The 14192-nt window shown below is 43.6% G+C and overlaps 1 protein-coding gene across 3 annotated transcripts in view; it reads left to right on the top strand.

Annotated features, from left to right (window-relative positions):
- The first annotated feature begins 8728 nt into the window (after positions 1–8728).
- GTF2E2 (general transcription factor IIE subunit 2) overlaps positions 8729–14192 on the top strand; it is an 83687-nt gene continuing 78223 nt past the window's right edge. For 2 of the 3 annotated variants that reach the window (XM_025394875.1, XM_025394876.1), the window contains exons 1-2: positions 9352–9389; positions 13411–13580. In XM_025394875.1, coding sequence (XP_025250660.1) covers positions 13415–13580 — 166 coding nt within the window. In that variant the 5' untranslated portion in view covers positions 9352–9389; positions 13411–13414. Of the gene's footprint in view, positions 8992–9351; positions 9390–13410; positions 13581–14192 lie in introns of those variants that run through there. The other variant, XM_025394874.1, reaches the window with a different exon arrangement.

Raw genomic sequence — 14192 nt, 5'->3', positions numbered from 1 at the left:
GGTAGCTGAGTAACACCTTTGCTTTCTGATGGTTCAATGTACATGAACTTTGTTCCATGCACAGAATTATGAAAAATACCATATAGGTCTGGCACAGTGGCTCATGCCTGTAATCTCAGCACTCCAGGAGGCCAAGGCAGGTAGATCACTCGAGCTCAGGAGTTCAAGACCAGCCTGGCCAACATGGTTAAACCTCGACTCCACTAAAAACACAAAAAGTAGCTGGGTATGGTAACGCGCATCTGGAATCTCAGCTACTCAGGATGCTGAGGCAGGAGAATTGCTTGAACGAGGGAGGTGGAAGTTGCAGTGAGCTGAGATTGTGCCACTGTACTCCAGCCTGGGAGACAGAGTAAGACTCTGTCTCAAAAAAAAGAAAGAAAAAGAAAAGAAAATTGTATAAAGTTACCTTTAGGCTATGTGTATATAGGGCATATGAAACAACCTTCTGGCTGTGTATATAAGGCGTATATGAAACATAAATGAACTCATGTTTAGACCTGGGTCCTATCCCCAAAGTATCCCATTATGTAAATATTCCTAAATCCAAAACTTTCTGAAATCTGAAACACTTCTGGTCCCAGACATTTCGGTTAAAGGATACTCAACCTGTAACTATAATTTACTGACTATTTTAGTCCACACTGTGTTGAGTACTTTCCATTTTTTCTCTCATTTCTAAGCCTCAGGCTTAGAAAGGTCGAATATTGGCTCCAGGTCATAAGACCAGTAGGGGTGAAGTAGAAATGCAAGTTAGTTCTGTTTGGCTCCAAGGCCAGTATTTTAACCCCTGAAGACTGAAAGTTACTAAGTGGAGGCAAAAGCAAATGTTGGAGGCTGGGCGCGGTGGCTCACGCCTGTAATCCCAGCACTTTGGGAGGCTGAGGCGGGCAGATCATCTGAGGTCAGGAGTTCAAGACCAGCCTGACCAACATGGAGAAACCCCGTTTCTACTAAAAATACAAAATTAGCTGGGTATGGTGGCGGGCGCCTGTAATCCCAGCTACTCAGGAGGCTGAGGCAGGAGAATTGCTTGAACCCGGGAGATGGAGGTTGTGGTGAGCCAAGATCGTGCCATTGCACTCCAGCCTGGGCAACAAGAGCGAAACTCCGTCTAAAAAGAAAAAAAGAAAAAAGAAAATGTTGGCTCTTTAGAGAAAGTTTGATAGAGGACAAATGCTTGAGAAGGAATCATGGTCTTGGGAAGATATTTTCAGGATTGGGAAAGTTGAATTAGAAGGCGGGGAAAAGTTTCTGAGGGGACAAAAATGGTTTTTGTGTGTTTTTTTTGTGTTTTTTTTAGATGAGGTCTTGCTATGTTGCCCAGGCTGGCTGGAACTCCTGGGATCAAGTAATCTACCTGCCTTGGCCTGTAGGGGGTGCACAGCAACATATTCAAGCTTAGGTACATGGCATTTGAGGTCGGGGCATGGAAAAATGCTGAGGCACTGTGTGTATGTTATTTGTGCATAAGAATGTAACTCCTTGACCCTGAAAACAGGAGAAGGAGTGGAGTGTGTGATAAGGAACGCTGAAAACAGCCTCCTGAGAATGCGGTTGGAGGGCTCTTACGAGGTCATACGTGCCTAAAGTACCCGACCTCAAATGGCCATCTGGTGGATGTGTGCAGTTTAACAAACCCTTCAATAAATACTTGGTGGACGGATTCTGGGGCGGCACTCTTTCAGAAGAGTTGCTTCCCGCCCCGCTCAGCTGGAATTGTCTGAGAACTAATTCTTGGTGTTCGCTGCAAGCTATAAGCTTTGCACGGCCTCCCAAGGTGCTAGGATTATAGGCATGAGCCACTGGGCCTGGCAGAGAGACTGTTAATGCTAGAGAAACCCAGAACAGGTGAAGGGTAATATATGCACACACTTTAACTCTTGGTTCGTGTGGGTGTGGACTAATTTGCTTTGTGGGGTATTTTGAGAATTTAGGTATCTATTTAGTTGGTTGAGATGATTAACAGGTGAGGGGAGTCAAAGGCAGTTATCACTTGATGGCAGAATGAAGTAAATTTGTTACTGGTGGTGCAGTCTTACAGGTCTGCAGCAACCTCAGTTCTTGCCGCCTCAGAAGAAATAATTCGACTGACGGGCATAGGGCAGAAAGAGACTCAGGCAACATTTAGAGCAGCAGTGAAAGTTTATTTCAATGTTTAGAGCAGGGATGAAAGGAAGGGAAGTACACTGGCAAGAGGGTCAAGCGTGTGACTTGAGAGATCAAGTGTGCCATTTGACCTTTGACTTAGGGTGTAATATGTTGACATACTTCTGGGGTCTTGCATCCCTTCTCCCCCGATTCCTCCCTCGGACGGTCTGTCTGCATGCACAGTGGCCTACCAGCACTTGGGAGGTGAGCATGTTCAGTGTGTTTACTGGAACTGTACCCCTGCTCCCTTGAGGCATTCTTCCCTTACCAGTCGGATGTTCCTGGAAGGTCACATACCAGTTAAACTCGGCCCTTGTGCCTCTTAATGCGCATGCTTGAGCCCTCTTACCCAACTCCTGAGATCTTATCGGGAAGCTGCTGATCGCCAGTTTCAGGTGTTTCTACTGGGAGACTGCCTGTCCCTGGCACCGGCTGTGACCAGTTATTTTAGAGATAGTCTGACAACCGATGGTCATGTGACATTCCCGGTGGGGTGAGAGGAGCCCTCTCCTGCCCTGCTCATGCCTGACTAGCTACCTGCTGTAACAACAGCTTTCCCTAAGTTTTCTTCTTCCAAACAATGAATATAAAGTAAAAATTTAAAATAGGCCATGCACAGTGGCTTATGCCTGTAATCCCAGCACTTTGGGAGGGCAAGGTGGAAGGATGGCTTGGGGCCAAGCGTTTGAGACCAGCCTGGGCAACACAGCAATATCCCATCTATATTAGTCTATCCTCACACTGTTATAAAGAGCTACCTGAGACTGGGTAATTTATATGTGCTGCCGAAGCGAGCACGAGACTGGGTAATTTATAAAGAAAAGAGGTTTAATTGGCTCATGGTTCCATAGGCTGTACAGGAAGTATGGGTGGGGAGGCCTCAGGAAACTTACAATCATGGTGGAAGGCAAAGGGAAAGCAGGCATATCTTATGAGGCCAGAGCAGGAGGAAGAGAAAAGGGAGAGGTGCTACACGCTTTTTTTTTTTTTTTTTTTTTGAGACTGAGTCTGGCTCTGTCGCCCAGGCTGGAGTGCAGTGGCCGGATCTCAGCTCACTGCAAGCTCCGCCTCCCTGGTTTACCCCATTCTCCTGCCTCAGCCTCCAGAGGCTGGGACCACAGGCGCCCGCCACCTCGCCCGGCTAGTTTTTTGTATTTTTTAGTAGAGACGGGGTTTCACCGTGTTAGCCAGGATGGTCTCAATCTCCTGACCTAGTGATCCGCCCGTCTCAGCCTCCCAAAGTGCTGGGATTACAGGCTTGAGCCACCGCGCCCGGCGTACACACTTTTATTTTATTTTTATTTTTTGAAACAGAGTTTTGCTCTCTCAGGCTGGAGTGCAGTGGCACGATTTCAACTCACTGCAACCTTTGCCTCTCAGGCTCAAGCAATTTTCGTGCCTTAGCCACCCAAGTATCTGGGATTATATAGGTGCTACACACTTTTAAACAACCAGTGAGAACTCACTATCATGAGAACAGCAAGGGAGAAATATGCCCTGTGATCCAATTACCTCCCACCAGTACCCTCCTCCAACACTGGAGATTACAATTCAACATGAGGTTTGGGTGGGGACACAAATCCAAACCATAGCACCATCTCTTCTAAAATTAAAAATAGGAAAACGAGCGAGGCATGGTGATGTGTACTTGTAGTCCTGGCTACTCAAGAGGGTGAGGTAGAAGGATTGCTTGAGCCTACTTTTAGGCTGCAGGGAACTATGATCGCATTACTGTATTCCAGCCTGGGCAACACAGCAAGGCCCTGTCTCTAAAAACAGAAAAAACAATTAAAATGTAAAATTAAGCCACTAAATGAAAAGGAGTGAAGTTCCGATGCATGCTGCAACACGGATGAACCTTGAAAACACTGTACCAAGTGAAACGAACCAGACACCAAAGGTCAAATATTGTATTATTCCACTTATGTATGATATCTAGCAAATTCGTCTAGACAGAAAAGTAGATTAGAGGTTACCAGGGTTTGGGAGGAGGAGAGAATAGGGGGTTATTGCTCAATGGGTACAGAGTTTCTGATCAGGGTGATAAAAAGTTGTGGAAATAGTGGTGATGATTGCGCAATATTGTGAATGTATTAATGCCTTCAAATTGTACACTTTAAAATGGTAAACCATTTTATGATGGCAAATTTTTTTGTGTATATATATATATATATATTTTTTTTTTACCACAAGCAAATGCAACAGTAAATTAATCTACCAAATTAGAATTAAACTATGGTTATATTGAGTTACTTTTTGAAGGTGAGGGTGAGAAGGGTTAGATAGGTCTGAACAGAATAACGTTTTGTAAGATATACAAATTATATTTCCCTAAAGGAGCCACCACGCTTTCTACCAAAGAGTATGCAGGATATTACAAGCATTCGTGAGGTAAGACATAAATTGCTATTGCATTAGTTGCTTAGTTCTTCATATAATTTGACAGCCACACCCTTGTGGCCTGGAAATACTTAGACTGCCAACATTTAGGTGGTTATAATTATGACGGAGGTTTATTTAAACATCAGTGGTGGAGACTGTTTGCATTATAGAACATATAAATAGCTGTATTTCTCACCTCAGAGTGGGCTGTTTTCCTCTCCTTAAACCTTGACTAGAGGGTGCCTCGGAAGGAATCCAGGTAATATCTAGATTATATAATAAGAAAGAGAAGGCAGGATGCACACTTTATGTTTAACTCCTAATATTGAACTCTCTGAAATCAAGCCAATTTGGGATGCTATTTGGACAATATTAAGTTGGTCATTATAGTCTACACTACCAGCAGACAGAAAGAATTATGTTTTAGTTCATTTGTAGTGTGGTGTCCATGTACAAGTACCCCTGACATAATTACAAGCCATACAGTTATCCCATTTTTGTCTTCACTTGAGGAGTACCTTCAGGTTACAGGATATTACCCCAAAGTGTTTAGAATTGTTACTGGTGGAAGGTGTCCAGGTTCTTGTCATCTTGAACAAAGAATTGGACAAAATGCACAAACAAAGCAAGGAAAGAATGAAGCAACAAGAGGAGAGATTTATTGAAAATGAAAATACACTACACAGGGTGGGAGCGGGCCAAGCATAGCGGCTCAAGATCCCAGTTACAGAATTTTCTGGGGTTTAAATACCCTCTAGAGGTTTCCCATTGGTTACTTGGTGTACACCCTATGTAAACAAAGCAGTGGCCCATGATGAGTCTTATTGGTTGCAGGAGGGGACCAGTCAGAGGCTGAAGTGAAGTCACAATGTTGCATCCTATGCAAATATCTGATTGGTTGCAGAAAGTAACCAATCAGAGGCTAAAGTGAAGGTACAAAACTATACTCCTATGCAAATGAAGACTTGGTCTGCAACCAGTAAGGAGTCCAATCAGAGGTACTTTATTTTTTAATTTTTTGAGATGGAATTTCACTCTGTCACCCAGGCTGGAGTGCGGTGGCATGGTCTTAGTTCACTGCAACCTCTAACTCCCCAGTTCAAGCTATTCTCCTGCCTCAGCCTCCCGAGTAGCTGGGATTACAGGCACCTGCCACCACACACTAATTTTTGTATTTTTTAGTAGAGACAGACTTTCACCATGTTGGCCAGTCTGGTCTTGAACTCCTGACCTCAAGTGATCCGCCTGCCTCGGCCTCCCAAAGTGCTGGGATTATAGGCATGAACCACCGCGCCCGGCCAGAGGCACCTTCAATTTTTCATCTGCCAGGCAGAAAAATGGGGATGAGGAGTTGCAAAGAGAGTAGCCTCTGGTCCTTCTGTTACTTGGGTGTGGAAAGTTAGGGTTTTCCTTTTGACTTAGTTCTTTCTAGGGAGTCAGCGTGAATTGGTCTTAGCTTCCCTGCCTCCAGACCCTATTCTCCTGCCTCAGAATGAATGAAGCCATTGCTTTCAGTGTTAAGACCTAGACACATGCAACAGGTAGTATCAGCAGGAGTTTGTATTGTAATAGGGTGTGCTGGGGTTTGTATGAGAGAGGGTTTCAATGATATTAATAACAAGAGCTAACTTCTGGGTAAAGGGGATGCAATTGAGATTTGAGAGTCTAGATTATAGATAGTACATTCTGATATTATCAGTAGCTTAGCTGTTTCAACTGGCTGAAATGAGTCAAGATATTGACATGAAATTAATCACTGTAAGCATTTACTGAGCACCTTCTATGTGGCAGATTTAATTCTATAAACGTTCTCTAATTGTTAGATTTCTAAGTCTCAAGGGAAGAGATAGTGAATATGTGTCAAAGTTTTATTTAAGGCAAGAAATGCAGACCTCCCAAAGTGAGAACAGAGACTATTCAGAGCTTGCTATAGCAATGGAGGCAGCGACCACACTTGAGTTTGGCAGAGACTCAAAAGCAATCGGAAAGAGGGGAGGCTTTATAGTGGAGGAAAAAAGGGATGCTTCTGATGTGTTCTGATTTAGGGTTGTTGGCAGAGAAGCTGGAGGTAATCTAACTTGAAACAGGAAACTTAACAGGATTGGTTTGGGGGAGAATATTTGGCTTTCTCTGGCTGGTACTGGTGTCTGGGGACAGAGAAATTAAAATAGAAAAGTTGGCAGCCTTCTTGAGAAAATCCTGACCATTTTGAGCTGATTGCTGTAGAGGTTGTGGTTTGGCTTATGTGAGTTAGAGTGTTATTATCATATGCAGTTTAGCCATTGTCCATATGTTTAAGTCTCTCACTCATTAATACGGGAGCCAGCAGAATCGTAAAATGGATTTCTACCAGTTCTGAAAAATGAAATTTATACAATCGTTGGGGAAAGGAATGCTGAAATACAACTGCTCAGTTGATACAAAACTGGTTAATTTTTCTTAGAACAATGCAACCTTAACCTTTGGAATTATATACATATTTATACATATTTATATATATTTATATACAAATAAATATATTTATATACAAATGTATATATTTATATACAAATATATATTTATACATTATTTTGTATATTATACATAACATATATTATATATATTATATATTATTTGTATATATTTATATACAAATATATATTTATATATTATTTTGTATATTATACAAAATTATAATATATAATATATAATATATTTATATATAATGTATATTATACATATATTATATATTTTATATATTATATATTTTATATATAATATATAATATATTTATATTTATATATTTTTATATATTTTATATATTTTTATATATATAAATTTATATTTATATATTTTTATATATATAAATTCAGCTTGGCACTGAATTCCCTGCCCCTTTCTCCCCTTACACCTCATCAGTTTCCTACCAATTAATCTTTGATTTCATCCTTTTGTAAATCTTCTGGGCCCTAATCAATTGTTATTCAAAGTTACATTTCCTGTGGGTGTCAGATGATCAAGTAGGCTTATTACAAAATTCTCTAGAATGAAACTAATCAAAAAGGTCACAAAATATTATTTTTTGACTTTTTTCCAAGTTTTGAATAAAATTTAGGTATTTCTCATTTTCACCATAGTCCAATGCAAGTAACTCATTGTAGTAGTACAATGATTATCCCGATTTTCCAGGTGAGAAAACTGAGCCACAGTTTTAGTAACTTGAAGAGTAACCAGTAGTTAAGTAATTCAACGACAGCCACAGAATGGCTGAGCACTGGCTGTACTGGCGCTTTAGGTTATAAGAGTGAGGGAAGGCCTGCCACGCTGCAGGGTTCGAGCAACGACAATTATTTTTTCCATTGCTTTATTTCCACCCATTTATCTGGCTTCTAAATCCAAAATCCTTTTCTAAGACAGTTCACAGGGGTGGAGGGAAGAGCCTGGGCTGAGCTCCACATCAGGCTGCCTTTGCTAGCTGTGCTGTCTTGAGCAAGTCATTTATTAATTAGCTTCCTGGCCCTCTGTTCTTCGCTTGTAAAATAGCTGGAACCGCGTTCTCGGAGAGCAGGTGCTGGTGGGTGGCACTGGGGTAAACTCACAAAATAACCGTTGAGGCCGGAGGCGGTGGCTCACGCCTGTAATCCCAGCACTTTGGGAAGACGAGGCGGGCGGATCGCTTGAACTCAGGAGTTCAAGACCAGTCTGGGCAACACTGTGAGACCCTATTAATACAAATAATAACAATAATAACAAAAATCAGCCCGTCGTGGTGGCACTCGCCTGTGATCCCAGCTACTCCGGAGGCTGGGGTGGGAGAGTGGCTTGAGCCCAGGAGGCGGAGGTTGCAGTGAGCCGAGATCGCGCCACTGCAGTCCAGCCTGGGCGACCGAGTGAGATCCCGTCTCTAATAAGAAAAAGACAAAAAACACAAAGTAACCATTGAAAGATAGCGTCGCTGGTTGGGTTCACCACATCCCAGCGCAGGCGGGAGCAGGCTGTAGCAGCTTTAATTAAGTGTGCGTAAAGAAAGCTGTTTTCCATCTTCCTTGGCACCGCCTCCCACTTCAGTCCCCTCCTCGGCCCCGCCCCAGCCCTTCCCTCGTTGTCATGGAGGCTCCAGGACGCCACAGCGGGATAGTTCTGCTCCCGCGGCACCAGAGGCGGGGCACGCTATGACGCATGCGCTCGCTTCGCTGCCCTGGCGCCGCGGTGGCTGCCGGGACTGAGCTCCTAGCACCAGATCGGGAAGTGGCGGGCGGAGTCCCGGGTCGAGTCGTCGCCTCAGCCGCCGCTGCCGCCGCCGCCGCCGCCGCCAGTGGCGAGACCCCGACCTGGCGGGTCAGCGCTGGGCGTGCGTGCGGGCAGGCGGGGGCGCTGACGAGGAGCAGGAAGAGACTGCATTGCCGGCGTGGGCGGCTGGCCGAGGCGGAGGCGCAGGAACTGGGCGGCGAGTCGTGAGAGGCTGCCCTCCTCACTCAGGTAGGGGCTGCGGCCGCCGGGTGAGGGGCGCGGAGCCCTGGCCTGCTGTTCCCCAGGATCCAGGCGCGCCGCCGCCTCCCGGGGGGCTGAGCGTGACCTCCACCCCACGGGAAGCTGGGGCCGCCGTTCTGGAAGCGAAACACCGAGCACGCGAACCGTTCCCCGGAGCATTGTCTTTAGGCCGGAGATTCATTGAGCAAACTTTTGGGTTGGAAAGAGGGAAAATTCGCTGTTTGCTGCCTGATTGTGCCTCTTCCAAGCCTCCAAGTTCACGGGCGCGGTAGCCAAGCGAACCACGTGTGGAGTTTGAGGAGCCACGGGGTCCAGCCAGCTCAAGGCTGTGATTTAAAATGATGCTTGTACGCGGACTGCTTTCTGGGCTACCTTTTGGGGACTTGGTTTGTGATGATCCCTAAGCTTTAACGATAGTAGTTGATTTCTGCAGTCTAAAGACGTTTTCCACAACAATGCTGCTGCCCGCTTTCCGCCCACCTCCTCACTTCCGTCATTTAAGGGCGAAGCAGCCCGCTTTTCATGGCCGGATCCTGAGGTGCCAGGGACACTAACGAGGCTGGGAAAAAGTAAAACAGAGGGGAGGTAGGAAGGTTGAAAGAGGTCGAATGATGGCAAGAATCGTGGGCTTGGAGCCAGATTTCAGTTTAATTTTTGGGTTTTCCATATCTGCCCGCGGAGAAACCAGCCAACTCCTTGAGTTGTGATAGTTTTGTTTAATTGTAAAATGAACATGGTGATGTAACCTGTTTACTACATAGGTGGGTCCAGAGATCTAAAACGTACTACACATATTGAGTAGTCTTTGAAAAAGGAGGAAAAGTTAGGCGGAGCACGTGAAGACATTGCGAAGCCTTCTGCTCTAGATGCCTTTGAACGTTCCCGAACCTCATAGGTGGCCTTTGTTTTAAAGGCCTTTACCAGCATTCCAGGTCTGTTGTAAGGAGCACTTGAGTTAGGAGTCAGGAGGTTTGGGTTCTGGCCCTGGCTCTTCCATCTGTGCGACCTTAACCAGACAGCTTCACTTCAGATTTCATGTATTAAAATAGGAATGACACTAATATCTGTTTGCTCCTGGAGTTGCGAGGGTCAAATACTGTAAGCATTTAGTTTGTTGTAAACTGTACGGCTTTATTTACATCTTTTTTTTTTTTTTTTTTGTGCAGACAGAGTCTCGCGCTGTCTTCCGGGCTGGAGTGCAGTGGCTTGATCTTGGCTCACTGCAACCTCCACCTCCCTGGTTCAAGCGATTCTCCTGCCTCAGCCTCCCGAGTAGCTGGGATTACAGGCGCCCGCCACCACGCCCCGCAATTTTTAAAAATTTTTTAGCGGAAACGGAGTTTCACCATGTTGGCCAGACTGGTCTAGAACTCCTGACCTCGTGATCCGCCCGTCTCGGCCTCCCAAAGGGCTGGCATTACAGGCGTGAACCACTGCGGCCGGCCTATTTAAATATTTTAGAGTCGTTTTTTAAAAGTCCAGATTAAGGTCCTGCCTTTGCAACGTGAAATAATAAGACACAAATGTTTCCTGTTCTAGAAATTTACAATCAGCTTGTTGCCCCCCCCTTCTCACTTAACAATTCTCCTTTCTTGTTCTTGGCCCCACGCTTTCCCTCCTCCCAAGGCTGTCTCCTACCTTCCTCAGCGCAGTAAATCGTTCTCTTCTTTCAGATCCAACTCGAAATAGTAATACTGAAATGACATATGTTTTTATGACTTTACTATTTAAAAAATAACACACGTTTTCTCATTCTTACAATTGGGCTAGATGTGGATAGCTTTCGCAGCGTCCTCATTTTACTTATGAAATTGAATGTAGAGGCCTTGTGGGTTGCCTAGCCAGGTGGCTCTTAGGAATTGAAACTGAGGCCCGGTGTGGTGGCTCACGCCTGTTATCTCAGCACTTTGGGATGCTGAGGTGGGCGGATCACTTGAGGTCAGGACTTCAAGACCAGCTTGGCCAACATGGTGAATGAACCCCGTCTCTACTAAAAGCACAAAAATTAGCGGCGCGTGGTGCTTCGCACCTGTAGCCCCAGCTACTCGGGAGGCTGAGGCAGGAGAATCGCTTGAGCTCAGGAAGTGGGGGTTGCATTGAGCCGATTTTGCCCTACTGCACTCCAGTCTGGGCGGCAGAGCAAGACTCTGTCTCAAAAAAAAAAAATTGATGCTGAGAGAAGGCAGGTTTTTTGATTCACCGTACAGTGATTGTTCACGCCTTAATTGGAATTCACTCTGATTATTTCTTACTAATGCTTATATTTTAAATTTTTAGCTGAATGCTCCATTTCCTCAAATCTAAGCAGCACGCAGACAAGGATTTATCCTCCATAACCTTTCAAAGCTTAGAGCACAGTGCCTCACAAACAGAAGACATTTAATAAAGGCTTGTGAAACCAGTAATAATGGGACCAGAGCACTTTAAAGATGTTGTTCCATGTGTTGTTCATTTAACATTTATTGAGCTATCTGTGCTTAGAAGCTTTCAAAGTATGAGTCTTTTTCCTCCCAGCTGACACTAGTCTTAACAGTGTCAAATTCATTTATATAGTCAGCTTGAGGTCTTCATAGACCCTCTGCAAGGTTCTAGCAGAGTTCAGAAGAGAGGAGTGTTTAGAATTCTTGGTTGACCTGTAGCTTCCCTGGTTGTACTGAAGTTGCTTAGAGTTGTAATTTTAGAACTGGACAAACAACCACAACATAGAAGTTGCCTCAAACCACCTCCCTCCAAATTGGAAATTTTCTGTAGACTTTTATTTTTTTATTTTTTTATTTTTGAGACAGAGTCTTGCTGTGTCACCCAGGCTGGAGTGCAGTGGCGGGATCTCAGCTTACTGCAACCTCCGCTGGACTCAAATGATTCTCGTGCCTCAGCCTTCTGCGTAGCCAGGAGTACACGTGTGTGTTACCATGACTGGCTAATTTTTGTATTTTTTTGTAGAGATAGGGTTTCACTATGTTGCCCAGGCTGGTCTCAAACTCTTGACCTCAAGTGATCAACCCACCTCAGCCTCCCAAAGTGCTGGGATTACATATGTGAGCCACTGTGCCTGGCTCCCTGTAGACATTTCTAACAAATAGTATAATAATTCAGCCTCTTCATCACTTAATTATTAAGAGTTCACCAGTTTTAAAAATATGCTGTTTTATTTATAAGCAGTTCTGATGGTTCTCTTTTTTTGCAGTGAGCCTAAATCCACCTCCTTCGAATTTCTGCCCTGTAGTCCTCATGTTGTTTCTACAGCAATGTTGTCCAATAGAAATATAATGGGAGTGGGAAGTATGAGCCACACATGTAATTGAAAATATTCTAGGCTGGGTGCAGTGGCTCATGTTTGTAATCCTAGTGCTTTGGGAGACTGAGAAGGATTGCTTGAAGCCAGGAGTTCAGGACTAGCCTGGGCAACGTAGCAAGACCTTATCTCTAAAAAGTTTTTAAGAAAATTAACTGTGTGTGGTGGCGTGTACTTGTAGTCCTAGCTAGTCAGGAGGCTGGGGTGGGAGGATTGCTTGAGCCCAGGAGTTCAAGGCTACATTGAGCTATGATCACGGCGCTGTACTCCGGCCTGGGCAACACAGTGAGACACTGTCTCTTAATTTTTTTTTTAATAGCCATATTTTAAAAGAAAAATGGTTGAAATTAATGTTAACATTTTGTTTAACCCAGTATATTCAAAATAGTATCACTTCAACATGTAATGAATGTAAAATATCTTGTTAGTAATTAAAGATTTTTTCTTTATACTAAATCTTTGAAATCTTGTGTGTTTCTACACTTGAAAGTCCATGTTAATTCTAACTAGCCACATTTCATGTGTTTAATAGGCACATGTGGCTAGTGGCTACCATATTGGACAGCACAGTTCTGGAGCTTTAAAGAATAATTCTGTTTCTTTTCCTCCTTCCTTTTTTTTTTGGAGAAAAGGTCTTGGTCTGTCACCCAGGCTAGAGTGCAGTGGTGTTATCACGACTCACTGCAGCCTTGACCTCCCAGCCTCAAGCGATCCTCCCACTTATGCCTCCCGAGTAGCTGGGACTGTAGGCACACATCACCATGCCTGCCTAATTTTTTGTATTTTTTGTAGACATGAGGTATTACCACGTTGTCCAGGCTAGTCTCCAACTCCTGGGCTCAGGCAGTCTACCCACCTCGGCCTCCCAAAGTGCTCGAGCCACTATGCCTGGCCTCTTTTTTTCCTATAGTGGCTAGTACAGTGCTTGGCATGTAATGAGCACTATTGAAATATTTATTTGAGTGTATGAATAAGTGAATAAATACAAGTGCTAGAGAACTAATAATAAAAGGTAATTTTGTTTGGGAAGTAACTTGTTGAGATCTATGGATTTAGAGTGCAGGTTTGAGTGACTTGAATTTGTATTAAAGACACTTATTTTTTCTTTGTAGCATTATGGATCCAAGCCTGTTGAGAGAAAGGGAGCTGTTCAAAAAACGAGCTCTTTCCACTCCTGTAGTAGAAAAACGTTCAGCATCTTCTGAGTCATCATCGTCATCGTCGAAGAAGAAGAAAACAAAGGTAGAACATGGAGGATCGTCAGGCTCTAAACAAAATTCTGGTTAGTAAAATTGGTTAGGACTGTTTGGTTTTTCTTCAGATTATTCAGGAGGAAACCATTTAGTTATGGCTAGTTCATTTTTCAGTTCAGCTCTCCTGTTGATAGGTACTTTGTTGAATATAAAGGATGAGACAATAAGAGAATTTAAGCTCTTAGAATGTTAATAGTCTTGTGCTGTAGTTGAAATTTAGGTTATTACCTCTTTAAAAAAAACTTTATTCAGGTTAAATTTACATACCATACAGTTCATTCATTTTAAGTGTACTGTTCAAAGATGTTTCATAAATTTACAGAATTTTGCAGCTGTTATTACAGTCCAATTTTAGAACATTCCCATCACCCCTGAAAGATCTGATGTGCCCATTTGCAGTGACTTTTCCCACCCCTGCCCCAGAAAACCAATAATCTGCTTTCTGTCTCTATATGTTTGCCTTTTCTGGATATTTCCTATAAATGAAATTGTATAATAAGTGGTCTTTTGTGTGTTGTTTTTTTTCACTTAGCATATTTTTGAGTTCCATCCATGTAGTATGTGTCAGTACTTCATTCCATTTTTATTGCTAAAGAGTATTCCATAGTGTGGATATATGTACCACAGTTTGTTTATCCGTT

The sequence above is a fragment of the Theropithecus gelada genome, chromosome 8 (genome assembly GCF_003255815.1).
Source record: "Theropithecus gelada isolate Dixy chromosome 8, Tgel_1.0, whole genome shotgun sequence".
Classification (NCBI taxonomy): domain Eukaryota; kingdom Metazoa; phylum Chordata; class Mammalia; order Primates; family Cercopithecidae; genus Theropithecus; species Theropithecus gelada.
Note: the sequence above shows the minus strand (reverse complement) of the source record. Positions and strands in the feature narration are given on the sequence as shown.